The sequence below is a fragment of the Scyliorhinus torazame genome, chromosome 6, assembly GCF_047496885.1.
Source record: "Scyliorhinus torazame isolate Kashiwa2021f chromosome 6, sScyTor2.1, whole genome shotgun sequence".
NCBI lineage: Eukaryota > Metazoa > Chordata > Chondrichthyes > Carcharhiniformes > Scyliorhinidae > Scyliorhinus > Scyliorhinus torazame.
In genome coordinates, this window is record NC_092712.1 from 16,876,826 (window position 1) to 16,904,502 (window position 27,677).

At 54.6% G+C, this 27,677-nt stretch overlaps 1 protein-coding gene across 2 annotated transcripts in view; it reads left to right on the top strand.

Moving 5' to 3' along the window:
- Positions 1–27,677, top strand: part of LOC140425684 (testis-specific serine/threonine-protein kinase 5-like) — a 193,570-nt gene that overhangs the window by 140,682 nt on the left and 25,211 nt on the right. Inside the window, exons 5-7 of one of the 2 annotated variants that reach the window (XM_072510180.1) lie at positions 2,620–2,749; positions 2,941–3,056; positions 11,247–11,423. In XM_072510180.1, coding sequence (XP_072366281.1) covers positions 2,620–2,749; positions 2,941–3,056; positions 11,247–11,423 — 423 coding nt within the window. The remainder of the gene's footprint in view (positions 1–2,619; positions 2,750–2,940; positions 3,057–11,246; positions 11,424–27,677) is intronic. The other variant, XM_072510181.1, reaches the window with a different exon arrangement.

The window sequence follows — 27,677 nt, forward strand, 5'->3', positions numbered from 1 at the left end:
TTACCTGGAATGTACGGGTGGATGTTTTGGTCTGTATATTGAGCGGGGGGTGGTTTGTGTGTGGGGGATTGCTATTGTATTTGTTTTTGTTTGTTTTTTCTTTGGTTTATTGATGAAAATGTTGAAAATGAGGAGAATAAAAAGATATTTTAAAAGAAACATTTTAAGGAGTTGGTTACCGTCAGTGGGTGGGGTGGTGTTTGTGGAGTTTTGTTTTGTTGGGTTGTATGTTTAAAATGTTAACAATCAAATAAAACATTTTTTTTTTAAAAGAGTCGAGGGAAGGGCGTGCAGATAGTCTGGGTAACAATGATGTCGAGAAAATTATGAGGGGCATAGAGTGGATAGTCAGAGACTTTTTCCCAGGGTAGAGGGGTCAATTACTCAGGGGCGTAGGTTTAAGGTGAGAGGGGCAAAGTTTAGAGTAGATGTACGAGGCAAGTTTTTTACACAGAGGATAGTGGGTGCCTGGAACTCGCTACCGGAGGAGGTGGTGGAAGCAGGGACGATAGGGACATTTAAGGGGCATCTTGACAAATACATGAATAGGATGGGAATAGAGGGATACGGACCCAGGAAGTGCAGAAGATTTTAGTTTAGTCAGGCAGCATGGTCGGCACGGGCTTGGAGGGCCGAAGGGCTTGTTCCTGCGCTGTACTTTTCTTCTGAGGAAGGAGCAGCGCTCTGAAAGCTAGTGACATGGAAACAAACCTGTTGGACTTTAACCTGGTGTTGTAAGACTTCTTACTGTGCTCACCCCAGTCCAGCGCCGGCATCTCCACATCACAAGTACTTTTCTTTGTTGTTTGTTCTTTGTTAAAAGGAGGAGGTGTCTTAAAAAGCATTTAGATAAGTCCCCAGGGCCTGATGGGATATTCCCCGAAATCTTTGGCCCTTGGCTGCCCAATAATTTACAGTCACCAGATTTGTAAGCAGAAGCACAATAATAATAATAATAACAATTAATGTTTATTTAGAACAGAAATAAGTATGAAATGTGCAGTGATTGTAATGGAATAACAGCAAGCTAACCCACTACTAGCCCCTCCCCCTGTTTAATGGTCCAACTCTCCACCCACAGACATACAAAATGGGCCCATAGCAAAGGGGTGGAAACAATAATGGTTAAGAGCAAAAGATAAGAGTCCTTGCTTCTGTTGAGGATTTCTTCAGTGCACCTTCTTGCCAGTATGAGTGAGGTTTAATGTTGCTGCCCGCACTGTGCTTCTGCAGATTTTCAAAACAGTGAACTCATACCTTCCCTGGAGTAGTAGAGAATTTGTTCCTTCAGACTTTGCTCTTGGCTCCTGGGTTCTCCTCAGGTCCTGTTTTCAGGGGCGGGATTCTCCGCAAACGGCGCGATGTCCGCTGACCGGCGCCAAAAACGGTGCAAATCAGTCCGGCATCGCGCCGCCCCAAAGGTGCGGAATTCTCCACACCTTGAGGGGCCGAGCCCTCACCTTGAGGGGCTAGACCCGTGCCGGACCGATTTCCGCCCCGCCAGCTGGCGCGGAAATGACTTTGCCGGGCGACGCATGCGCGGGAGCGTCAGCGGCCGCTCACAGCATCCCCGCGCAAGCGCAGTGGAAGGGGTCTCTTCCGCCTCCGCCATAGTGAAGACCATGGCGAAGGCGGAAGGAAAAGAGTGCCCCCACGGCACAGGCCCGCCCGCGGATCGATGGGCCCCGATCGCGGGGGGGACCTCCAGGTGGTGGGTTTCCAGGTATCTGCTGCTCTTGTCAAAAGACCAAAGAACAATACAGCGCAGGAACAGGCCCTTCGGCCCTCCAAGCCTGTACCGGTCATGATACCAACCTTGGCCAAAACCCTCAGCACTTCCTACTACCCTCCATACCCATCCTATCCATGTGTTTGTCGAGATGCCTTTTGAACGCCGTTAATGTATCTGCTCCCACAACCTCCCCTGGCAACGCGTTCCAGACACTCACCACCCTCTGTGTGAAAAACCTGCCTCGCACATCTCCTCTAAACGTCCTGGTAGCGGTCGTGGGTTTGGGAGGTGCTGTTGTAGGAGCCTTGGTGAGTTGTAGAGCTTGAGGCCCAGGCAGACGCGGGCACAATCGGCAATAGGGTAACAATTAAATTCAGGTATGCTGAAGAGGCCGAAATTGGAGGAATGCAGATGTCCCGGAAGGTTGTGGGGCTGGAGGAGGTCACAGGAATAGAGGGGGGTGAGACCATGGAGGGATTTGAAAATTGTAAAATGATAGCATTGCCTGACTGGTAGCCAGAGGGGTGATAGGGGAATGAGATCTGGAAGCCTATTTGGACAGGTATAGTGGTGGTATTCTACCTGAGGGAGAATGCAAGGTGTGAAGTCAGGGACTGGGCGACTGTTACACTCTCACCCGCAGTAAGGGCAACGCAGAGGAATGTTAGACAGAGGGCCATGATGAACAGGGGAGCAGTCGACACACGATCCTATCAAATTACATCCCCACTGTCTTCCACTGGGAGTCCTGTCATCACAAAGCTGTCCTCTTTCTCTGGGTTTGTGTGTTGTGCCTGCCATTGCTGGGAACCCTCCAATTGTCAATGCCATCGTCCCTCCCCGCCTGATTCTGCCGTTAATGGTCTTACGGTTGTGTCGTTCCTCAGATTTTGGCTTGGCCACCAGATGCAGGAAGAACGGGTTGATGAGCACCTTCTGCGGTTCGATGCCGTACACGGCACCAGAGATCCTCCAAGGTCAGAAGTACCAGGGAGAGCACGCAGACATATGGAGCATGTAAGAGGAACACGTCGCGATGTAAATGACAATCCACTGCCCTCTCTCTGTGTAATATGTCATTCCTGCCTTCCCTGCCCTCGGCCACTGACAGCTGAAAACTCCAATGTCCCAACAGCAAAGCTCATTGGCCGCCTGCCCTTCGTTACTCACCCAGCTGATGTGTTATTCTCTCTCTTCAACTCCCCCAGGGGTGTCATTCTGTACGCCATGGTAACCGGAAAGCTTCCATTTACTGAATTCCAACCCAGTAAGCTGCTGGGGGAGATTAAAAGTGGCGTGTTATACCACGAGCACTTGTCAACAGGTAACTTCTACAACCCTTTAATTATATGAAATGGGCCACTCAGTCCCTCCTGGCATTGCCCAATGGCGGGGGGGGGGGGGGGGGGGGGGGGAGCATTGTTCTGCGCACAGTCCAGGCAGATCGCTCCATACGTGAAAAACGTAGGGCAGACAATAAATACACAATGTAAATACGTCGACATCGGGTGGAGCATACGGATGTGGTGCTATCAACAGTAGAGAAGATGGGTAGAGAGATCGGTTCAGTCTGTAAGAGGGTCATTTAGGATCCTGGTATCCGTGGGGAAGAAGCTGTTTTTAAATCTATTGGTGCGTGTTCTCAGACGCTTGTATCTCCTGCCCAATGGAAGACGTTGGACGAGAGAATAACATTCCCTCCTTTCTCTTTTTTCATGGAAATTCGTCACACTGTAATTACAAACTCCTACCAGTGGTGGTGCTGCATTACCTGTGCAGACAGGAGGTTGCAATTAGGCTGTGGCCAGTTCACTTTCAAGATGTGGACATTGCTGGAAATGCCAGCAATTATCGGCCTCCCTTAATTGCCCTTGAACTGCGTGGCTTCCTCGGTCATTTCAAGGGGCAGTTAACATAGAACATAGAACATAGAAAATACAGCACAGAACAGGCCCTTCGGCCCACGATGTTGTGCCGAACCTTTGTCCTAGATTAATCACAGATTATCATTGAATTTACAGTGCAGAAGGAGGCCATTCGGCCCTTTGAGTCTGCACCGGCTCTTGGAAAGAGCACCCTACCCAAACTCAACACCTCCACCCAACACTAAGGGCAATTTTGGACACTAAGGGCAATTTATCATGGCCAATCCACCTAATCTGCACATCTTTGGACTGTGGGAAGAAACCGGAGCACCCGGAGGAAACCCACGCAGACACGGGGAGGACGTGCAGACTCCGCACAGACAGTGATCCAAGCCGGAATCGAACCCGGGACCCTGGAGCTGTGAAGCAATTGTGCTATCCACAATGCTACCGTGCTGCCCTTAAGAACAAATAAATCTACACTATATCATTTTACCGTAATCCATGTACCTATCCAATAGCTGCTTGAAGGTCCCTAATGTTTCCGACTCAACTACTTCCACAGGCAGTGCATTCCATGCCCCCACTACTCTCTGGGTAAAGAACCTACCTCTGATATCCCTCCTATATCTTCCACCTAAAATTTATGTCCCCTTGTAATGGTTTGTTCCACCCGGGGAAAAAGTCTCTGACTACTCTATCTATTCCCCTGATCATTTTATAAACCTCTATCAAGTCACCCCTCATCCTTCTCCGTTCTAATGAAAAAAGGCCTAGCACCCTCAACCTTTCCTCGTAAGACCTACTCTCCATTCCAGGCAACGTCCTGGTAAATCTCCTTTGCACCTTTTCCAAAGCTTCCACATCCTTCCTAAAATGAGGCGACCAGAACTGTACACAGTACTCCAAATGTGGCCTTGCCAAAGTTTTGTACAGCTGCATCATCACCTCACGGCTCTTAAATTCAATCCCTCTGTTAATGAACGTGAGCACACCATAGGCCTTCTTCACAGCTCTATCCACTTGAGTGGCAACTTTCAAAGATGTATGAACATAGACCCCAAGATCTCTCTGCTCCTCCACATTGCCAAGAACTCTACCGTTAACCCTGTATTCCGCATTCATATTTGTCCTTCCAAAATGGACAACCTCACACTTTTCAGGGTTAAACTCCATCTGCCACTTCTCAGCCCAGCTCTGCATCCTATCTATGTCTCTTTGCAGCCGACAATAGCCCTTCTTACTATCCACAACTCCACCAATCTTCGTATCGTCTGCAAATTTACTGATCCACCCTTCAACTCCCTCATCCAAGTCATTAATGAAAATCACAAACAGCAGAGGACCCAGAACTGATCCCTGCGGTATGCCACTGGTAACTGGGATCCAGGCTGAATATTTGCCATCCACCACCACTCTCTGACTTCTATCGGTTAGCCAGTTCGTTATCCAACTGGCCAAATTTCCCACTATCCCATGCCTCCTTACTTTCTGCAGAAGCCTACCATGGGGAACCTTATCAAATGTCTTACTAAAATCCATGTACACTACATCCACGCTTTACCTTCATCCACATGCTTGGTCACCTCCTCAAAGAATTCAATAAGACTTGTAAGGCAAGACCTACCCCTCACAAATCCGTGCTGACTATCCCTAATCAAGCAGTGTCTTTCCAGGTGCTCAGAAATCCTATCCTTCAGTACCCTTTCCATTACTTTGCCTACCACCAAAGTAAGACTAACTGGTCTGTAATTCCCAGGGTTATCTCTAGTCCCTTTTTTGAACAGGGGCACGACATTCGCCACTCTCCAATCCCCTGGTACCACCCCTGTTGACAGTGAGGACGAAAAGATCATTGCCAACGGCTCTGCAATTTCATCTCTTGCTTCCCATAGAATCCTTGGATATATCCCGTCAGGACCGGGGGACTTGTCTATCCTCAAGTTTTTCAAAATGCCCAACACATCTTCCTTCCTAACAAGTATTTCCTCGAGCTTACCAATCTGTTTCACACTGTCCTCTCCAACAATATCGCCCCTCTCATTTGTAAATACAGAAGAAAAGTACTCGTTCAAGACCTCTCCTATCTCTTCAGACTCAATACACAATCTCCCGCTACTCTCCTTGATCGGACCTACCCTCGCTCTAGTCATTCTCATATTTCTCACATATGTGTAAAAGGCCTTGGGGTTTTCCTTGATCCTACCCGCCAAAGATTGTTCATGCCCTCTCTTAGCTCTCCTAATCCCTTTCTTCAGTTCCCTCCTGGCTATCTTGTATCCCTCCAATGCCTTGTCTGAACCTTGTTTCCTCAACCTTACATAAGTCTCCTTTTTCCTCTTAACAAGACATTCAGCCTCTCTTGTCAACCATGGTTCCCTCACTCGACCATCTCTTCCCTGCCTGACAGGGACATACATATCAAGGACACGTAGTACCTGTTCCTTGAACAAGTTCCACATTTCACTTGTGTCCTTCCCTGCCAGCCTATGTTCCCAACTTATGCACTTCAATTCTTGTCTGACAACATCGTATTTACCCTTCCCCCAATTGTAAACCTTGCCCTGTTGCACGCACCTATCCCTCTCCATTACTAAAGTGAAAGTCTCAGAATTGTGGTCACTATCTCCAAAATGCTCCCCCACTAACAAATCTATCACTTGCCCTGGTTCATTACCAAGTACTAAATCCAATATTGCCCCTCCTCTGGTCGGACAATCTACATACTGTGTTAGAAAAGCTTCCTGGACACACTGCACAAACACCACCCCATCCAAACTATTTGATCTAAAGAGTTTCCACTCAATGTTTGGGAAGTTGAAATCACCCATGACTACTACCCTGTGACTTCTGCACCTTTCCAAAATCTGTTTCCCAATCTGTTCCTCCACATCTCTGCTACTATTGGGGGGCCTATAGAAAACTCCTAACAAGGTGACTGCTCCTTTCCTATTTCTGACTTCAACCCATACTACCTCAGTAGGCTGATACTCCTCGAACTGCCTTTCTGCAGTTGTTATACTATCTCTAATTAACAATGCCACCCCCACCCCCCCCACACCCACCTCTTTTACCACCCTCCCTAATCTTATTGAAACATCTATAACCAGGGACCTCCAACAGCCATTTCTGCCCCTCTTCTATCCAAGTTTCTGTGATGGCCACCACATTGTAGTCCCAAGTACCGATCCATGCCTTAAGTTCACCCACCTTATTCCTGATGCTTCTTGCGTTGAAGTATACACACTTCAACCCATCTCCGTGCCTGCAAGTACTCTCCTTTGTCAGTGTTCCCTTCCCCACTGCCTCATTACACGCTTTGGCGTCCTGAATATCGGCTACCTTAGTTGCTGGACTACAAATCCGGTTCCCATTCCCCTGCCAAATTAGTTTAAACCCTCCCGAAGAGTACTAGAAAACCTCCCTCCCAGGATATTGGTGCCCCTCTGGTTCAGATGCAACCCGTCCTGCTTGTACAGGTCCCACCTTCCCCAGAATGCGCTCCAATTATCCAAATACCTGAAGCCCTCCCTCCTACACCTTTCCTGCAGCCACGTGTTCAGCTGCACTCTCTCGCTATTCCTAGCCTCGCTATCACGTGGCACCGGCAACAAACCAGAGATGACAACTCTGTCTGTCCTGGCTTTTAACTTCCAGCCTAACTCCCTAAACTTGTTTATTACCTCCACACCCCTTTTCCTACCTACGTCGCTGGTACCAATGTGCACCATGACTTCTGGATGCTCCCCCTCCCCCTTAAGGATCCTGAAGACACGATCCGAGACATCCCTGGCCCTGGCACCCGGGAGTCTCGCTCGCGACCACAGAATCTTCTATCTATTCCCCTAACCATTGAATCTCCTACAACTATTGCTTTTCTATTCTCCCCCTTCCCTTCTGAGCCCCAGAGCCAGACTTCGTGCCAGAGACCTGACCGCTAGGGCCTTCCCCCGGTAGGTCATCCCCCCCAACAGCATCCAAAACGGTATACTTGTTTTGAAGGGAAACAGCCACGAGGGATCCCTGCACTGTCTGCCTGTTTGTTTTTTTCCCCCTGACTGTAACCCAGCTATTCTTGTCCTGTACCTTGGGTGTGGTTACCTCCCTGTAACTCTTCTCAATCACGCCCTCTGCCTCCCGGATGATCCGAAGTTCATCCAGCTTCAGCTCCAGTTCCCTAACACGGTCTTTGAGGAGCTGAAGTTGGGTGCACTTCCCGCAGGTATAGTCAGCAGGGACACCAGTGGTATCCCTCACCACCCACATCCTACAGGAGGAGCATGCAACTGGCCTAGCCTCCATCCCCTCTTACCTGACAGAATATAGCTGCCCTGTGGACTAACTAGATCTCCGCCCTCCGACTCTGCTCCCAGTCAGCTACACTTTCTGTAAACTCCTGGCTCTCTTCTCACTCTTTGCGGAAATGTCGGAAACAAAATGAAAGGAGCACCTTACTCCCTCCTCACCTAACTCCCTCGGTCACCAAACTCTTACTATAGCACTCAAAATGCACCAAATTCAGCACTCCCTCGGTCACCAGACTCTTACTATAGCACTCAAATGCACCAAATTCAGCACTCAGTGCAAACCTCAGCACTCAGTTAAAAGTCTGGAGTTACATGGAGGCCAGACCGGGTCAGGGTGGCAGATTTCCTTCCCTGAAGCGTTTCAACTTGGGTTCGGGTCTTGTTTGAGGTTTCTTTAGGGTTTGCCTGTTAGCGGTAGATTGCTCCCGTTGACTGTTATCGCTGTTATCGTCAGTATTCACTCAGGAAAAAGATAATGTTGTGGAGGAGAATGCTGAGCCCCAGGCTAATAGAATAGATGGCATTGAGGTACGTAGGGAAGAGGTGTTGGCAATTCTGGACAGGCTGAAAATAGATAAGTCCCCGGGACCTGATGGGATTTATCCTAGGATTCTCTGGGAGGCCAGGGAAGAGATTGCTGGACCTTTGGCTTTGATTTTTATGTCATCATTGGCTACAGGAATAGTGCCAGAGGACTGGAGGACAGCAAATGTGGTCCCTTTGTTCAAAAAGGGGAGCAGAGACAACCCCGGCAACTATAGACCGGTGAGCCTCATGTCTGTAGTGGGTAAAGTCTTGGAGGGGATTATAAGAGACAAGATTTATAATCATCTAGATAGGAATAATATGATCAGGGATAGTCAGCATGGCTTTGTGAAGGGTAGGTCATGCCTCACAAACCTTATTGAGTTCTTTGAGAAGGTGACTGAACAGGTAGATGAGGGTAGAGCAGTTGATGTGGTCTATATGGATTTCAGCAAAGCGTTTGATAAGGTTCCCCACGGTAGGCTATTGTAAAAAATACGGAGGCTGGGGATTGAGGGTGATTTAGAGATGTGGATCAGAAATTGGCTAGCTGAAAGAAGACAGAGGGTGGTGGTTGATGGGAAATGTTCAGAATGGAGTACAGTCACAAGTGGAGTACCACAAGGATCTGTTCTGAGGCCGTTGCTGTTTGTCATTTTTATCAATGACCTAGAGGAAGGCGCAGAAGGGTGGGTGAGTAAATTTGCAAACGATACTAAAGTCGGTGGTGTTGTCGATAGTGTGGAAGGATGTAGCAGGTTACAGAGGGATATAGATAAGCTGCAGAGCTGGGCTGAGAGGTGGCAAATGGAGTTTAATGTAGAGAAGTGTGAGGTGATTCACTTTGGAAGGAATAACAGGAATGCGGAATATTTGGCTAAAGGTAAAGTTCTTGAAAGTGTGGATGAGCAGAGGGATCTAGGTGTCCATGTACATAGATCCCTGAAAGTTGCCACCCAGGTTGATAGGGTTGTGAAGAAGGCCTATGGAGTGTTGGCCTTTATTGGTAGAGGGATTGAGTTCCGGAGTCGGGAGGTCATGTTGTAGCTGTACAGAACTCTGGTACGGCCGCATTTGGAGTATTGCGTACAGTTCTGGTCACCGCATTATAGGAAGGAAGTAGAGGCTTTGGAGCGGGTGCAGAGGAGATTTACCAAGATGTTGCCTGGTATGGAGGGAAAATCTTATGAGGAAAGGCTGATGGACTTGAGGTTGTTTTCGTTGGAGAGAAGAAGGTTAAGAGGAGACTTAATAGAGGCATACAAAATGATCAGGGGGTTGGATAGGGTGGACAGTGAGAGCCTTCTCCCGCGGATGGAAATGGCTGGCACGAGGGGACATAACTTTAAACTGAGGGGTAATAGATATAGGACAGAGGTCAGAGGTAGGTTCTTTACGCAAAGAGTAGTGAGGCCGTGGAATGCCCTACCTGCTACAGTAGTGAACTCGCCAACATTGAGGGCATTTAAAAGTTTCTTGGATAAACATATGGATGATAATGGCATAGTGTAGGTTAGATGGCTTTTGTTTCGGTGCAACATTGTGGGCCGAAGGGCCTGTACTGCGCTGTATTGTTCTATGTTCTAACAGCATTCTTGTTTATTCACAGACCTGTTTACATTTCAGTAACCCCGGGCGAGGTTGTAAACTGCTTCCCCTCCAGATCGCTCGCACTTAATCATGTGACGTTGCATCATATAGCGACCTCAGTATCAAGTGCTCCTGATCGTAGCCCTTCACTCTCTATAAAGGACAATAATCAGTGATAATTGCCATGGTCACCACTAGCTTTATATTCCAGATTTATGAATTGAATTTAAATTCCACCAGCTATCCTTTGTTGGATTTGAACCCACGTCCCCAGATCATTGGCCTAATTCTCTGGGTCACGAGTCTAGTGACATTGCCACTCTCTTCCCCGATAGTCTCCTCCCCCCTAATGGGTGACACGGTAGCACAGTGGTTCGCATTGTTGCTTCACAGCACCAGGGACCCGGGCTCAGTTCCGGCCTTGGGCGAGTGTCAGTGTGGAGTTTGCACTTAATAATAAGTATCATTTATTATTGTCACAAGTAGGCTTACATTAACGCTGCAATGAGGTTACTGTGAAAATCCCCCAGTCGCCACATTCCGGCGCCTGTTCGGGTACACAGAGGGAGAATTCAGAATGTCCCAGTAGCCCTAGGAAAAGTGGGGTAGCCCCCCCCACCCCCCGGGTAGATGGTACACAGGTGAGGCTACACGGACTCAGAGGGTGCAGATCACTTGGTCTCCTGGAAGGTTATATCAAGAATCAAACTGGGCCCAGTGCTCCAGACACAGTCTCAGCTGCGATCTAGCATAGTGTACATCAAAATGTACTGAATGGACCAGTAAATACAGGACATTAGCGAACCAGATGGGATTTTACGATAATCGACGATCGTTTCATGGTTCCCGGTATTTTCTTTTAAAATTTAGAGTACCCAATTTTTATTATTCCAATTAAGAGGCAATATAGAGTGGCCAATCCACCTAGCCTGCACATCTTTGGGTTGTGGGGATGAGACTCACGCAGACACGGGGAGAATGTGCAAACTCCACACGGACAGTGACCCAGAGGCGGGATCGAATCCGGGTCCTCAGCTCGTGAGGCAGCAGTGCTAACCACAGCGCCACCGTTCCACTCTATGGTTACCAATACTGAGATTAGCTTTCGATTCCATATTTATTAATTGAATTTAAATACCAGTCCAGTGATTTTACCGCAATCACTGCGTCCCCAGTCAAATGTTTATTATTTATTGATGTGTTTCCTTTCTGAATGGGTTGACAAAGCCTGCCAGGATCTGATCAGTAAGATGCTTCAGTGGAATCCACCCACCCGCCTCGCCCTCAGTGAGATCCTCCAACATCACTGGATGCTTCCTGCTGCATCTGTCCTCTTCCAGAAGGTCCGGGTCTTCATGGCTGCTTCCTCGGAGAAGAAGCAACAGAAAGATACAACTGTCCAAGGTCTGTCTGTTTTCTGTCTACTCTAGATGCTGGACTGAAGCCAGCTTTCCCCTGCCCTCTCTGACCCACTTCTGGCAATGTCTCCAGTCTAAACTGCTCAGCATCATGTACCACATTTGTCCCTGGTCTCAGCCCTCCTCACATCTGCCCCAGCACTACACCCACCTCCGCAACACCTCCCGACTTCGCCCTAACAGCTCATCACCAGCACAAACCCTCACGATGCCTTTGCTAACTCTAGACTCAACTATTCAACATTGCCTGGCTGGTCTCCCACCATCTAACCATCGTAAACTGGAGGTCATCCAAATCTCTACTGCCCGTGTCTTAACTTGCACCCATTCTGGTTTCCCCATTCCCCCAGTGCTCACTGACCTACACTGGCTCCCAGTCCCATTCCCCCAGTGCTCACTGACCTACACTGGCTCCCAGACCCATTCCCCCAGTGCTCACTGACCTACACTGGCTCCCAGTCCCATTCACCCAGTGCTCACTGACCTACACTGGCTCCCAGACCCATTCCCCCAGTGCTCACTGACCTACACTGGCTCCCAGTCCCATTCCCCCAGTGCTCACTGACCTACACTGGCTGCCAGTCCCATTCCCCCAGTGCTCACTGACCTACACTGGCTCCCAGTCCCATTCCCCCAGTGCTCACTGACCTACACTGGCTTCCAGTCCCATTCCCCTATCACCCCCAGTGCTCACTGACCTACACTGGCTCCCAGTCCCATTCCCCCAGTGCTCACTGACCTACACTGGCTCCCAGTCCCATTCCCCCAGTGCTCACTGACCTACATGGGCTCCCAGTCCCATTCCCCTATCACCCCCAGTGCTCACTGACCTACAATGGCTCCCATTCCCCTATCACCCCCAGTGCTCGCTGACCTGCACTGGCTCCCAGTCCCATTCCCCTATCACCTCCAGTGCTCACTGACCTACACTGGCTCCCATTCCCCTATCACTCCCAGTGCTCAATGAACTACACTGGCTCCCAGTCCCATTCCCCTATCACCCCCATGGTCAATGACCTACACTGGCTCCCAGTCCCATTCCCCTATCACCCCCAGTGCTCAATGACCTACACTGGCTCCCAGTCCCATTCCCCTTTCACCCCCAGTGCTCACTGACCTACACTGGCTCCCATTCCCCTATCACCCCCAGTGCGCACTGACCTACACTGGCTCCCATTCGCCTATCACCCCCAGTGCTCAATGACCTACACTGGCTCCCAGTCCCATTCCCCTATCACCCCCAGTGCTCACTGACCTACACTGGCTCACATTCCCCTATGACCCCCAGTGCTCACTGACCTACACTGGCTCCCAGTCCCCTATGACCCCCAGTGCTCACTGACCTACACTGGCTCCCAGTCCCCTATCACCCCCAGTGCGCACTGACCGACACTGGCTCCCATTCTCCTATCACCCCCAGTGCTCAATGACCTACACTGGCTCCCAGTCCCATTCCCCTATCACCGCCAGTGCTCACTGATCTACACTGGCTCCCATTCCCCTATCACGCCCAGTGCTCACTGACCTGCACTGGCTCCATTCCCCTATCACCCCCAGTGCTCACTGACCTGCACTGGCTCCCAGTCCCATTCCCCTATCACCCCCAGTGCTCACTGACCTACACTGGCTCCCATTCCCCTATCACCCCCAGTGCTCACTGACCTACACTGGCTCCCATTCCCGTATTATCCCCAGTGCACACTGACCTACACTGGCTCCCATTCCCGTATTATCCCCAGTGCACACTGACCTACACTGGCTCCCATTCCCCTATCACCCCCAATGCTCACTGACCCACACTGGCTCCCAGTCCCATTCCCCTATCACCCCCAGTGCTCACTGACCCACACTGGCTCCCAGTCCCATTCCCCTATCAGCCCCAGTGCTCACTGACCTACACTGGCTCCCATTCCCCTATCACATCCAGTTCTCACTGACCTACACTGGCTCCCATTCCCCTATCACCCCCAGTGCTCACTGACCTACACTGGCTCCCAGTCCCCTATCACCCCCAGTGCTCACTGACCTACACTGGCTCCCATTCCCGTATCACGCCCAGTGCGCACTGACCTACACTGACTCCCATTCCCATTCCCCTATCACCCCCAGTGCTCACTGACCTACACTGGCTCCCATTCCCCTATCACGCCCAGTGCTCACTGACCTACACTGGCTCCCATTCCCCTATCACCCTCAGTGCTCACTGACCTACACTGGCTCCCAGTCCCATTCTCCGATCACCCCCAGTGCTCACTGACCTACACTGGCCCCCAGTTCCATTCCCCTATCACCCCCAGTGCTCACTGGCCTACACTGGCTCCCATTCCCCTATCACCCCCAGTGCTCACTGACCTTCACTGGCTCCCAGTCCCATTCCCCTATCACCCCCAGTGCTCACTGACCTACACTGGCTCCCAGACCCACTCCCCTATCAGCCCCAGTGCTCACTGACCTGCACTGGCTGCCAGTCCCCTGTCACCCCCAGTGCGCACTGACCTACACTGGCTCCCATTCCCCTATCACCCCCAGTGCTCACTGACCTACACTGGATCCCAGTCCGATTCCCTTATCACCCCCAGTGCTCACTGACCTACACTGGCTCCCAGCCCCACTCCCCTATCACCCCCAGTGCTCACTGACCTGCACTGGCTGCCAGTCCCCTATCACCCCAGTGCGCACTGACCTACACTGGCTCCCAGTCCCATTCCCCTATCAACCCCAGTGCTCACTGACCTACACTGGCTCCCAGTCCCCTATCACCCCCAGTGCTCACTGACCTACACTGGCTCCCAGTACCATTCCCCCAGTGCTCACTGACCTACACTGGCTCCCAGTCCCATTTCCCTATCATCCCCAGTGCTCACCGACCTACACTGGCTCCCAGTCCCATTCCCCCAGTGCTCACTGACCTACACTGGCTCCCAGTCCCATTCCCCCAGTGCTCACTGACCTACACTGGCTCCCAGTCCCATTCCCCTATCACCCCCAGTGCTCACTGACCTACAATGGCTCCCATTCCCCTATCACCCCCAGTGCTCGCTGACCTGCACTGTCTCCCAGTCCCATTCCCCTATCACCTCCAGTGCTCACTGACCTACACTGGCTCCCATTCCCCTATCACCCCCAGTACACAATGACCTACACTAGCTCCCAGTCCCATTCCCCTATCACCACCAGTGCTCAATGACCTACACTGGCTCCCAGTCCCATTCCCCTATCACCCCCAGTGCTCACTGACCTACACTGGCTCCCAGTCCCCTATCACCCCCAGTGCTCACTGACCTACACTGGCTCCCATTCCCCTGTCACCCCCAGTGCTCAATGACCTACACTGGCTCCCAGTCCCATTCCCCTATCACCCCCAGTGCTCAATGACCTACACTGGCTCCCATTCCCCTATCACCCCCAGTGCTCACTGGCCTACACTGGCTCACATTCCCCTATGACCCCCAGTGCTCATTGACCTACACTGGCTCCCAGTCCCCTATCACCCCCAGTGCGCACTGACCGACACTGGCTCCCATTCACCTATCACCCCCAGTGCTCAAAGACCTACACTGGCTCCCAGTGTCATTCCCCTATCACCCCCAGTGCTCAATGACCTACACTGCCTCCCATTCCCCTATCACCCCCAGTGCTCACTGACCTACACTGGCTCACATTCCCCATCACCCCCAGTGCTCACTGACCTACACTGGCTCCCAGGCCCATTCCCCTATCACCCCCAGCGCTCACTTACCTACACTGGCTCCCAGTCCCATTCCCCTATCACACCCAGTGCTCACTGACCTACACTGGCTCTCAGTCCCATTCCCCTATCACCCCCAGTGCTCACTGACCTACACTGGCTCACATTCCCCTGTCACCCCCAGTCTTCCCTGACCTACACTGGCTCCCATTCCCCTATCACCCCCAGTGCTCACTGACCTACACTGGCTCCCAGTCCCATTCCCCCATTAACCCCAGTGCTCACTGACCTACACTGGCTCCCATTCCCCTATCACCCCCAGTGCTCACTGACCTACACTGGCTCCCATTCTCCTATCACCCCCAGTGCTCACTGACCTACATTGGCTCCCATTCCCCTATCACCCCCAGTGCTCACTGACCTACACTGGCTCCCAGTCCCATTCCCCCATCACCCCCAGTGCTCACTGACCTACACTGGCTCCCAGTCCCATTCCCCTATCACCCCCAGTGCTCACTGCCCTACACTGGCTCCCATTCCCCTATCACCCCCAGTGCTCACTGACCTGCACTGGCTCTCATTCCCCTATCACCCCCTGTGCTCACTGACCTACACTGGCTCCCAGTCCACTATCACCCCCAGTGCTCACTGACCTACACTGGATCCCAGTCCCATTCCCCTATCACCCCCAGTGCTCACTGCCCTACACTGGCTCCCATTCCCCTATCACCCCCAGTGGTCACTGACCTACATTGGCTCCCATTCCCCTATCACCCCCAGTGCTCACTGACCTACACTGGCTCCCAGTCCCCTATCACCCCCAGTGCTCACTGACCTACACAGGCTCCCAGTCCCATTCCCCTATCAACCCCAGTGCTCACTGACCTACACTGGCTCCCAGTCCCCTATCACCCCCAGTGCTCACTGACCTACACTGGCTCCCAGTCCCCTATCACCCCCAGTGCTCACTGACCTACACTGGCTCCCATTCCCCTATCACGCCCAGTGCGCACTGACCTACACTGACTCCCATTCCCCTATCACATCCAGTTCTCACTGACCTACACTGGCTCCCATTCCCCTATCACCCCCAGTGCTCACTGACCTACACTGGCTCCCAGTCCCCTATCACCCCCAGTGCTCACTGACCTACACTGGCTCCCATTCCCCTATCACGCCCAGTGCGCACTGACCTACACTGACTCCCATTCCCATTCCCCTATCACCCCCAGTGCTCACTGACCTACACTGGCTCCCATTCCCCTATCACGCCCAGTGCTCACTGACCTACACTGGCTCCCATTCCCCTATCACCCTCAGTGCTCACTGACCTACACTGGCTCCCAGTCCCATTCCCCTATCACCCCCAGTGCTCACTGACCTACACTGGCCCCCAGTTCCATTCCCCTATCACCCCCAGTGCTCACTGACCTACACTGGCCCCCAGTTCCATTCCCCTATCACCCCCAGTGCTCACTGACGTACACTGGCTCCCAGACCCACTCCCCTATCAGCCCCAGTGCTCACTGACCTGCACTGGCTGCCAGTCCCCTGTCATCCCCAGTGCGCACTGACCTACACTGGCTCCCATTCCCCTATCACCCCCAGTGCTCACTGACCTACACTGGATCCCAGTCCGATTCCCTTATCACCCCCAGTGCTCACTGACCTACACTGGCTCCCAGCCCCACTCCCCTATCACTCCCAGTGCTCACTGACCTGCACTGGCTGCCAGTCCCCTATCACCCCCAGTGCGCACTGACCTACAGTGGCTCCCATTCCCCTATCACCCCCAGTGCTCACTGACCTACACTGGATCCCAGTCCGATTCCCTTATCACCCCCAGTGCTCACTGACCTACACTGGCTCCCAGTCCCATTTCCCTATCACCCCCAGTGCTCACTGACCTACACTGGCTCCCAGTCCCATTCCCCTATCACCCCCAGTGCTCACTGACCTACACTGGCTCCCAGTCCCATTCCCCCATCACCCCCAGTGCTCACTGAAATACACTGGCTCACCGTCCCCTATCACCCCCAGTGCTCACTGACCTACACTGGCTCCCATTCCCCTATCACCCCCAGTGCTCACTGACCTACTCTGGCTCCCAGTCCCTGATCACCCCCAGTGCTCCCTGACCTACCCTGGCTCCCATTCCCCTATCAACCCCAGTGCTCACTGACCTACACTGGCTCCCTGTCCCATTCCCCATCACCCCCAGTGCTCACTGACCTACACTGGCTCCCAGTCCCATTCCCCATCACCCACAGTGCTCACTGACCTACACTGGCTCCCAGTCCCTGATCACCCCCAGTGCTCACTGACCTACACTGGCTCCCAGTCCCATTCCCCCATCCCCCCCAGTGCTCACTGACCTACACTTGCTCCCAGTCCCATTCCCCTATCACCCACAGTGCTCACTGACCTACACTGGCTCCCAGTCCCGTTCCCCTATCACCAACAGTGCGCACTGACCTACACTGGCTCCCAGTCCCATATCACCCCCAGTGCTCACTGGCCTACACTGGCTCCCAGTCCCATTCCCCTATCACCCCCAGTGCTCACTGACCTACACTGGCTCCCAATCCCATTCCCCTATCACCCCCAGTGCTCACTGACCTACACTGGCTCCCATTCCCGTATCACGCCCAGTGCGCACTGACCTACACTGACTCCCATTCCCATTCCCCTATCACCCCCAGTGCTCACTGACCTACACTGGCTCCCATTCCCCTATCACGCCCAGTGCTCACTGACCTACACTGGCTCCCATTCCCCTATCACCCTCAGTGCTCACTGACCTACACTGGCTCCCAGTCCCATTCTCCTATCACCCCCAGTGCTCACTGACCTACACTGGCCCCCAGTTCCATTCCCCTATCACCCCCAGTGCTCACTGGCCTACACTGGCTCCCATTCCCCTATCACCCCCAGTGCTCACTGACCTTCACTGGCTCCCAGTCCCAATCCCCTATCACCCCCAGTGCTCACTGACCTACACTGGCTCCCAGACCCACTCCCCTATCAGCCCCAGTGCTCACTGACCTGCACTGGCTGCCAGTCCCCTGTCACCCCCAGTGCGCACTGACCTACACTGGCTCCCATTCCCCTATCACCCCCAGTGCTCACTGACCTACACTGGATCCCAGTCCGATTCCCTTATCACCCCCAGTGCTCACTGACCTACACTGGCTCCCAGCCCCACTCCCCTATCACCCCCAGTGCTCACTGACCTGCACTGGCTGCCAGTCCCCTATCACCCCAGTGCGCACTGACCTACACTGGCTCCCAGTCCCATTCCCCTATCAACCCCAGTGCTCACTGACCTACACTGGCTCCCAGTCCCCTATCACCCCCAGTGCTCACTGACCTACACTGGCTCCCAGTACCATTCCCCCAGTGCTCACTGACCTACACTGGCTCCCAGTCGCATTTCCCTATCATCCCCAGTGCTCACTGACCTACACTGGCTCCCAGTCCCATTCCCCCAGTGCTCACTGACCTACACTGGCTCCCAGTCCCATTCCCCCAGTGCTCACTGACCTACACTGGCTCCCAGTCCCATTCCCCTATCACCCCCAGTGCTCACTGACCTACAATGGCTCCCATTCCCCTATCACCCCCAGTGCTCGCTGACCTGCACTGTCTCCCAGTCCCATTCCCCTATCACCTCCAGTGCTCACTGACCTACACTGGCTCCCATTCCCCTATCACCCCCAGTACACAATGACCTACACTAGCTCCCAGTCCCATTCCCCTATCACCACCAGTGCTCAATGACCTACACTGGCTCCCAGTCCCATTCCCCTATCACCCCCAGTGCTCACTGACCTACACTGGCTCCCAGTCCCCTATCACCCCCAGTGCTCACTGACCTACACTGGCTCCCATTCCCCTGTCACCCCCAGTGCTCAATGACCTACACTGGCTCCCAGTCCCATTCCCCTATCACCCCCAGTGCTCAATGACCTACACTGGCTCCCATTCCCCTATCACCCCCAGTGCTCACTGGCCTACACTGGCTCACATTCCCCTATGACCCCCAGTGCTCATTGACCTACACTGGCTCCCAGTCCCCTATCACCCCCAGTGCGCACTGACCGACACTGGCTCCCATTCACCTATCACCCCCAGTGCTCAAAGACCTACACTGGCTCCCAGTGTCATTCCCCTATCACCCCCAGTGCTCAATGACCTACACTGCCTCCCATTCCCCTATCACCCCCAGTGCTCACTGACCTACACTGGCTCACATTCCCCATCACCCCCAGTGCTCACTGACCTACACTGGCTCCCAGGTCCATTCCCCTATCACCCCCAGCGCTCACTTACCTACACTGGCTCCCAGTCCCATTCCCCTATCACACCCAGTGCTCACTGACCTACACTGGCTCTCAGTCCCATTCCCCTATCACCCCCAGTGCTCACTGACCTACAATGGCTCACATTCCCCTGTCACCCCCAGTCTTCACTGACCTACACTGGCTCCCATTCCCCTATCACCCCCAGTGCTCACTGACCTACACTGGCTCCCAGTCCCATTCCCCCATGAACCCCAGTGCTCACTGACCTACACTGGCTCCCATTCCCCTATCACCCCCAGTGCTCACTGACCTACACTGGCTCCCATTCTCCTATCACCCCCAGTGCTCACTGACCTACATTGGCTCCCATTCCCCTATCACCCCCAGTGCTCACTGACCTACACTGGCTCCCAGTCCCATTCCCCCATCACCCCCAGTGCTCACTGACCTACACTGGCTCCCAGTCCCATTCCCCTATCACCCCCAGTGCTCACTGCCCTACACTGGCTCCCATTCCCCTATCACCCCCAGTGCTCACTGACCTGCACTGGCTCTCATTCCCCTATCACCCCCTGTGCTCACTGACCTACACTGGCTCCCAGTCCACTATCACCCCCAGTGCTCACTGACCTACACTGGATCCCAGTCCCATTCCCCTATCACCCCCAGTGCTCACTGCCCTACACTGGCTCCCATTCCCCTATCACCCCCAGTGGTCACTGACCTACATTGGCTCCCATTCCCCTATCACCCCTAGTGCTCACTGACCTACACTGGCTCCCAGTCCCCTATCACCCCCAGTGCTCACTGACCTACACAGGCTCCCAGTCCCATTCCCCTATCAACCCCAGTGCTCACTGACCTACACTGGCTCCCAGTCCCCTATCACCCCCAGTGCTCACTGACCTACACTGGCTCCCAGTCCCCTATCACCCCCAGTGCTCACTGACCTACACTGGCTCCCATTCCCCTATCACGCCCAGTGCGCACTGACCTACACTGACTCCCATTCCCCTATCACATCCAGTTCTCACTGACCTACACTGGCTCCCATTCCCCTATCACCCCCAGTGCTCACTGACCTACACTGGCTCCCAGTCCCCTATCACCCCCAGTGCTCACTGACCTACACTGGCTCCCATTCCCCTATCACGCCCAGTGCGCACTGACCTACACTGACTCCCATTCCCATTCCCCTATCACCCCCAGTGCTCACTGACCTACACTGGCTCCCATTCCCCTATCACGCCCAGTGCTCACTGACCTACACTGGCTCCCATTCCCCTATCACCCTCAGTGCTCACTGACCTACACTGGCTCCCAGTCCCATTCCCCTATCACCCCCAGTGCTCACTGACCTACACTGGCCCCCAGTTCCATTCCCCTATCACCCCCAGTGCTCACTGACCTACACTGGCCCCCAGTTCCATTCCCCTATCACCCCCAGTGCTCACTGACGTACACTGGCTCCCAGTCCCATTCCACTATCACCCCCAGTGCTCACTGACCTACACTGGCTCCCAGACCCACTCCCCTATCAGCCCCAGTGCTCACTGACCTGCACTGGCTGCCAGTCCCCTGTCATCCCCAGTGCGCACTGACCTACACTGGCTCCCATTCCCCTATCACCCCCAGTGCTCACTGACCTACACTGGATCCCAGTCCGATTCCCTTATCACCCCCAGTGCTCACTGACCTACACTGGCTCCCAGCCCCACTCCCCTATCACCCCCAGTGCTCACTGACCTGCACTGGCTGCCAGTCCCCTATCACCCCCAGTGCGCACTGACCTACAGTGGCTCCCATTCCCCTATCACCCCCAGTGCTCACTGACCTACACTGGATCCCAGTCCGATTCCCTTATCACCCCCAGTGCTCACTGACCTACACTGGCTCCCAGTCCCATTTCCCTATCACCCCCAGTGCTCACTGACCTACACTGGCTCCCAGTCCCATTCCCCTATCACCCCCAGTGCTCACTGACCTACACTGGCTCCCAGTCCCATTCCCCCATCACCCCCAGTGCTCACTGAAATACACTGGCTCACCGTCCCCTATCACCCCCAGTGCTCACTGACCTACACTGGCTCCCATTCCCCTATCACCCCCAGTGCTCACTGACCTACTCTGGCTCCCAGTCCCTGATCACCCCCAGTGCTCCCTGACCTACCCTGGCTCCCATTCCCCTATCACCCCCAGTGCTGACTGACCTACACTGGCTCCCATTCCCCTATCACACCCAGTGCACACTGACCTACACTGGCTCCCAGTCCCATTCCCCATCACCCCCAGTGCTCACTGACCTACACTGGCTCCCAGTCCCATTCCCCATCACCCCCAGTGCTCACTGACGTACACTGGCTCCCAGTCCCATTCCCCTTTCACCCCCAGTGCTCACTGACCTACACTGGCTCCCAGTCCAATTGCCCATCACCCCCAGTGCTCACTTACCTACACTGGCTCCCAGTCCCATTCCCCTATCACCGCCAGTGCTCACTGACCTACACTGGCTCCCAGTCCAATTCCCCCATCAACCCCAGTGCTCACTGACCTACACTGGCTCCCAGACCCATTCCCCATCACTCCCAGTGCTCACTGACCTACACTGGCTCCCAGTCCAATTCCCCTATCACGCCCATTGCTCACTGACCTACACTGGCTCCCAGTCCCCCATTCCCCCCAGTGCACACTGACCTACACTGGATCCCAGTCCCATTCCCCTATCACCCCTAGTGCTCACTGACCCACACTGGCACCCATTCTCCCATCCCCCCCAGTGCTCACTGATCTACACTGGCTCCCAGTACCCTATCACCCCCAGTGCTCACTGACCTACACTGGCTCCCAGTCCCATTCCCCATCACCCACAGTGTTCACTGACCTACACTGGCTCCCAGGCCCATTCCCCTATCACCCCCAGTGCTCACTGACCTACACTGGCTCCCAGTCCCATTCCCCTATCACCCCCAGTGCTCACTGACCTACACTGGCACCCATTCCCCCCCCCCCCCCCCCCAGTGCTCACTGCCCTACACTCGCTCCCATTCCCCTTTCACCCCAGTGCTCACTGACCTACACTGGCTCTCATTCCCCTATCACCCCCAGTGCTCACTGACCTACACTGGCTTCCAGTCCACTATCACCCCCAGTGCTCACTGACCTACACTGGATCCCAGTCCCATTCCCCTATCACCCCCAGTGCTCACTGCCCTACATTGGCTCCCATTCCCCTATCATCCCCAGTGCTCACTGACCTAAACTGGCTCCCATTCCCCTATCACCCCCAGTGCTCACTGACCTACACTGGCTCCCAGTCCCCTATCACCCCCAGTGCTCACTGACCTACACTGGCTCCCAGTCCCATTCCCCTATCAACCCCAGTGCTCACTGACCTACACTGGCTCCCAGTCCCCTATCACCCCCAGTGCTCACTGACCTACACTGGCTCCCAGTACCATTCCCCCAGTGCTCACTGACCTACACTGGCTCCCAGTCCCATTTCCCTATCATCCCCAGTGCTCACTGACCTACACTGGCTCCCAGTCCCATTCCCCCAGTGCTCACTGACCTACAATGGCTCCCAGTCCCATTCCCCCAGTGCTCACTGACCTACACTGGCTCCCAGTCCCATTCCCCTATCACTCCCAGTGCTCACTGACCTACAATGGCTCCCATTCCCCTATCACCCCCAGTGCTCGCTGACCTGCACTGTCTCCCAGTCCCATTCCCCTATCACCTCCAGTGCTCACTGACCTACACTGGCTCCCATTCCCCTATCACCCCCAGTACACAATGACCTACACTAGCTCCCAGTCCCATTCCCCTATCACCCCCAGTGCTCACTGACCTACACTGGCTCCCAGTCCCCTATCACCCCCAGTGCTCACTGACCTACACTGGCTCCCATTCCCCTATCACCCCCAGTGCTCAATGACCTACACTGGCTCCCTGTCCCATTCCCCTATCACCCCCAGTGCTCAATGACCTACACTGGCTCCCATTCCCCTATCACCCCCAGTGCTCACTGGCCTACACTGGCTCACATTCCCCTATGACCCCCAGTGCTCATTGACCTACACTGGCTCCCAGTCCCCTATCACCCCCAGTGCGCACTGACCGACACTGGCTCCCATTCACCTATCACCCCCAGTGCTCAATGACCTACACTGGCTCCCAGTGTCATTCCGCTATCACCCCCAGTGCTCAATGACCTACACTGACTCCCATTCCCCTCTCACCCCCAGTGCTCACTGACCTACACTGGCTCACATTCCCCATCACCCCCAGTGCTCACTGACCTACACTGGCTCCCAGGCCCATTCCCCTATCACCCCCAGCGCTAACTTACCTACACTGGCTCCCAGTCCCATTCCCCTATCACACCCAGTGCTCACTGACCTACACTGGCTCTCAGTCCCATTCCCCTATCACCCCCAGTGCTCACTGACCTACACTGGCTCACATTCCCCTGTCACCCCCAGTCTTCACTGACCTACACTGGCTCCCATTCCCCTATCACCCCCAGTGCTCACTGACCTACACTGGCTCCCAGTCCCATTCCCCCATGAACCCCAGTGCTCACTGACCTACACTGGCTCCCATTCCCCTATCACCCCCAGTGCTCACTGACCTACACTGGCTCCCATTCTCCTATCACCCCCAGTGCTCACTGACCTACATTGGCTCCCATTCCCCTATCACCCCCAGTGCTCACTGACCTACACTGGCTCCCAGTCCCATTCCCCCATCACCCCCAGTGCTCACTGACCTACACTGGCTCCCAGTCCCATTCCCCTATCACCCCCAGTGCTCACTGCCCTACACTGGCTCCCATTCCCCTATCACACCCAATGCTCACTGACCTGCACTGGCTCTCATTCCCCTATCACCCCCTGTGCTCACTGACCTACACTGGCTCCCAGTCCACTATCACCCCCAGTGCTCACTGACCTACACTGGATCCCAGTCCCATTCCCCTATCACCCCCAGTGCTCACTGCCCTACACTGGCTCCCATTCCCCTATCACCCCCAGTGCTCACTGACCTACATTGGCTCCCATTCCCGTATCACCCCTAGTGCTCACTGACCTACACTGGCTCCCAGTCCCCTATCACCCCCAGTGCTCACTGACCTACACTGGCTCCCAGTCCCATTCCCCTATCAACCCCAGTGCTCACTGACCTACACTGGCTCCCAGTCCCCTATCACCCCCAGTGCTCACTGACCGACACTGGCTCCCAGTACCATTCCCCCAGTGCTCACTGACATACACTGGCTCCCAGTCCCCTATCACGCCCAGTGCCCACTGACCTACACTGACTCCCATTCCCATTCCCCTATCACCCCCAGTGCTCACTGACCTACACTGGCTCCCATTCCCCTATCACGCCCAGTGCTCACTGACCTACACTGGATCCCATTCCCCGATCACCCCCAGTGCTCAATGACCTACACTGGATCCCAGTCCCATTCCCCTATCACCCCCAGTGCTCACTGACCTACACTGGCCCCCAGTTCCATTCCCCTATCCCCCCCAGTGCTAATTGGCCTACACTGGCTTCCATTCCCCTATCACCCCCAGTGCTCACTGACCTACACTGGCTCCCAGTCCCATTCCCCTATCACTCACAGTGCTCACTGACCTACACTGGCTCCCAGCCCCACTCCCCTATCACCCCCAGTGCTCACTGACCTGCACTGGCTGCCAGTCCCCTATCACCCCCAGTGCGCACTGACCTACACTGGCTCCCATTCCACTATCACCCCCAGTGCTCACTAACCTACACTGGATCCCAGTCCCATTTCCTTATCACCCCCAGTGCTCACTGACCTGCACTGGCTCCCAGTCCCATTCCCCTATCACCCCCAGTGCTCACTGACCTGCACTGGCTCCCAGTCCCATTCCCCTATCACCCCCAGTGCTCACTGACCTACACTGGCTCCCAGTCCCATTCCCCCATCACCCCCAGTGCTCACTGACATACACTGGCTCACAGTCCCCTATCACCCCCAGTGCTCACTGACCTACACTGGCTCCCATTCCCCTATCACCCCCATTGCTCACTGAACTACACTGGCTCCCAGTCCCTGATCACCCCCAATGTTCCCTGACCTACACTGGCTCCCATTCCCCTATCAACCCCAGTGCTCACCGACCTACACTGGCTCCCAGTCCCATTCCCCATCACCCCAGTGCTCACTGGCCTACACTGGCTCCCGTTCCCATTCCCCTATCACCCCCAGTGCTCACTGACCTACACTGGCTCCCAGTCCCCTATCATCCCCAGTGCTCACTGACCTACACTGGCTCCCATTCCCCTATCACCACCAGTGCTCACTGACCTACACTGGCTCCCAGTCCCCTATCATCCCCAGTGCTCACTGACCTACACTGGCTCCCATTCCCCTATCACCACCAGTGCTCACTGACCTACACTGGCTCCCAGTCCCATTCCCCTATCACCCCCAGTGCTCACTAACCTACACTGGCTCCCAGTCCCATTCCCCTATCACCCCCAGTGCTCACTGACCTACACTGGCTCCCAGTCCCATTCCCCTATCACCCCCAGAGCTCACTGACCTACACTGGCTCTCAGTCCCATTCCCCCATCACCCCCAGTGCTCACTGACCTACACTGGCTCCCAGTCCGATTCCCCTATCACCCCCAGAGCTCACTGACCTACACTGGCTCTCAGTCCCATTCCCCCATCACCCCCAGTGCTCACTGACCTACACTGGCTCCCAGTCCCATTCCCCTATCACCCCCAGTGCTCGGTGACCTACACTGGCTCGCAGTCGAATTCCCCTATCACCCCCAGTGCCCACTGACCTACACTGGCTCCCAGTCCCATTCCCCTATCACCCACAGTGCTCACTGACCTACACTGGCTCCCAGTCCCATATCACCCCCAGAGGACACTGACCTACACTGGCTCCCAGTCCCATTCCCCTATCACCACTAGTGCTCACTGACCTACACTGGCTCCCAATCCCATTCCCCTATCACCCCCAGTGCTCACTGACCCACACTGGCTCCCATTCCCCATCCCCCCCAGTGCTCACTGACCTACACTGGCACCCTTTCCCCCATTCCCCCCCCCCCAGTGCTCACTGACCTACACTTGCTCCCAGTCCCATTCCCCTTTCACTCCCAGTGCTCACTGACCTACACTGGCTCCCATTCCCCTATCACGCCCAGTGCCCACTGACCTACACTGACTCCCATTCCCATTCCCCTATCACCTCCAGTGCTCACTGACCTACACTGGCTCCCATTCCCCTATCACGCCCAGTGCTCACTGACCTACACTGGATCCCATTCCCCTATCACCCCGAGTGCTCAATGACCTACACTGGATCCCAGTCCCATTCCCCTATCACCCCCAGTGCTCACTGACCTACACTGGCCCCCAGTTCCATTCCCCTATCACCCCCAGTGCTCAATGGCCTACACTGGCTCCCATTCCCCTATCACCCCCAGTGCTCACTGACCGACACTGGTTCCCAGTCCCATTCCCCTATCACACAGTGCTCACTGACCTACACTGGCTCCCAGCCCCACTCCCCTATCACCCCCAGTGCTCACTGACCTGCACTGGCTGCCAGTCCCCTATCACCCCCAGTGCGCACTGACCTACACTGGCTCCCATTCCCCTATCCCCCCCAGTGCTCACTGACCTACACTGGATCCCAGTCCCATTCCCTTATCACCCCCAGTGCTCACTGACCTACACTGGCTCCCAGCCCCATTCCCCTATCACCCCCAGTGCTCACTGACCTACACTGGCTCCCAGACCCATTTCCCTATCACGCCCAGTGCTCACTGACCTACACTGGCTCCCAGTCCCATTCCCCCATCACCCCCAGTGCTCACTGACCTACACTGGCTCCCAGTCCCATTCCCCCATCACCCCCAGTGCTCACTGACATACACTGGCTCACAGTCCCCTATCACCCCCAGTGCTCACTGACCTACACTGGCTCCCATTCCCCTATCACCCCCATTGCTCACTGACCTACACTGGCTCCCAGTCCCATTCCCCTATCACCCCCAGTGCTCACTGACCTACACTGGCTCCCAGTCCCATTCCCCTATTACCCCCAGTGCTCACTGACCTACACTGGCTCCCAGTCCCATATCACCCCCAGTGCTCACTGACCTACACTGGCTCCCAGTCCCATTCCCCTATCACCCCTAGTGCTCACTGACCTACACTGGCTCCCAATCCCATTCCCCTATCACCCCC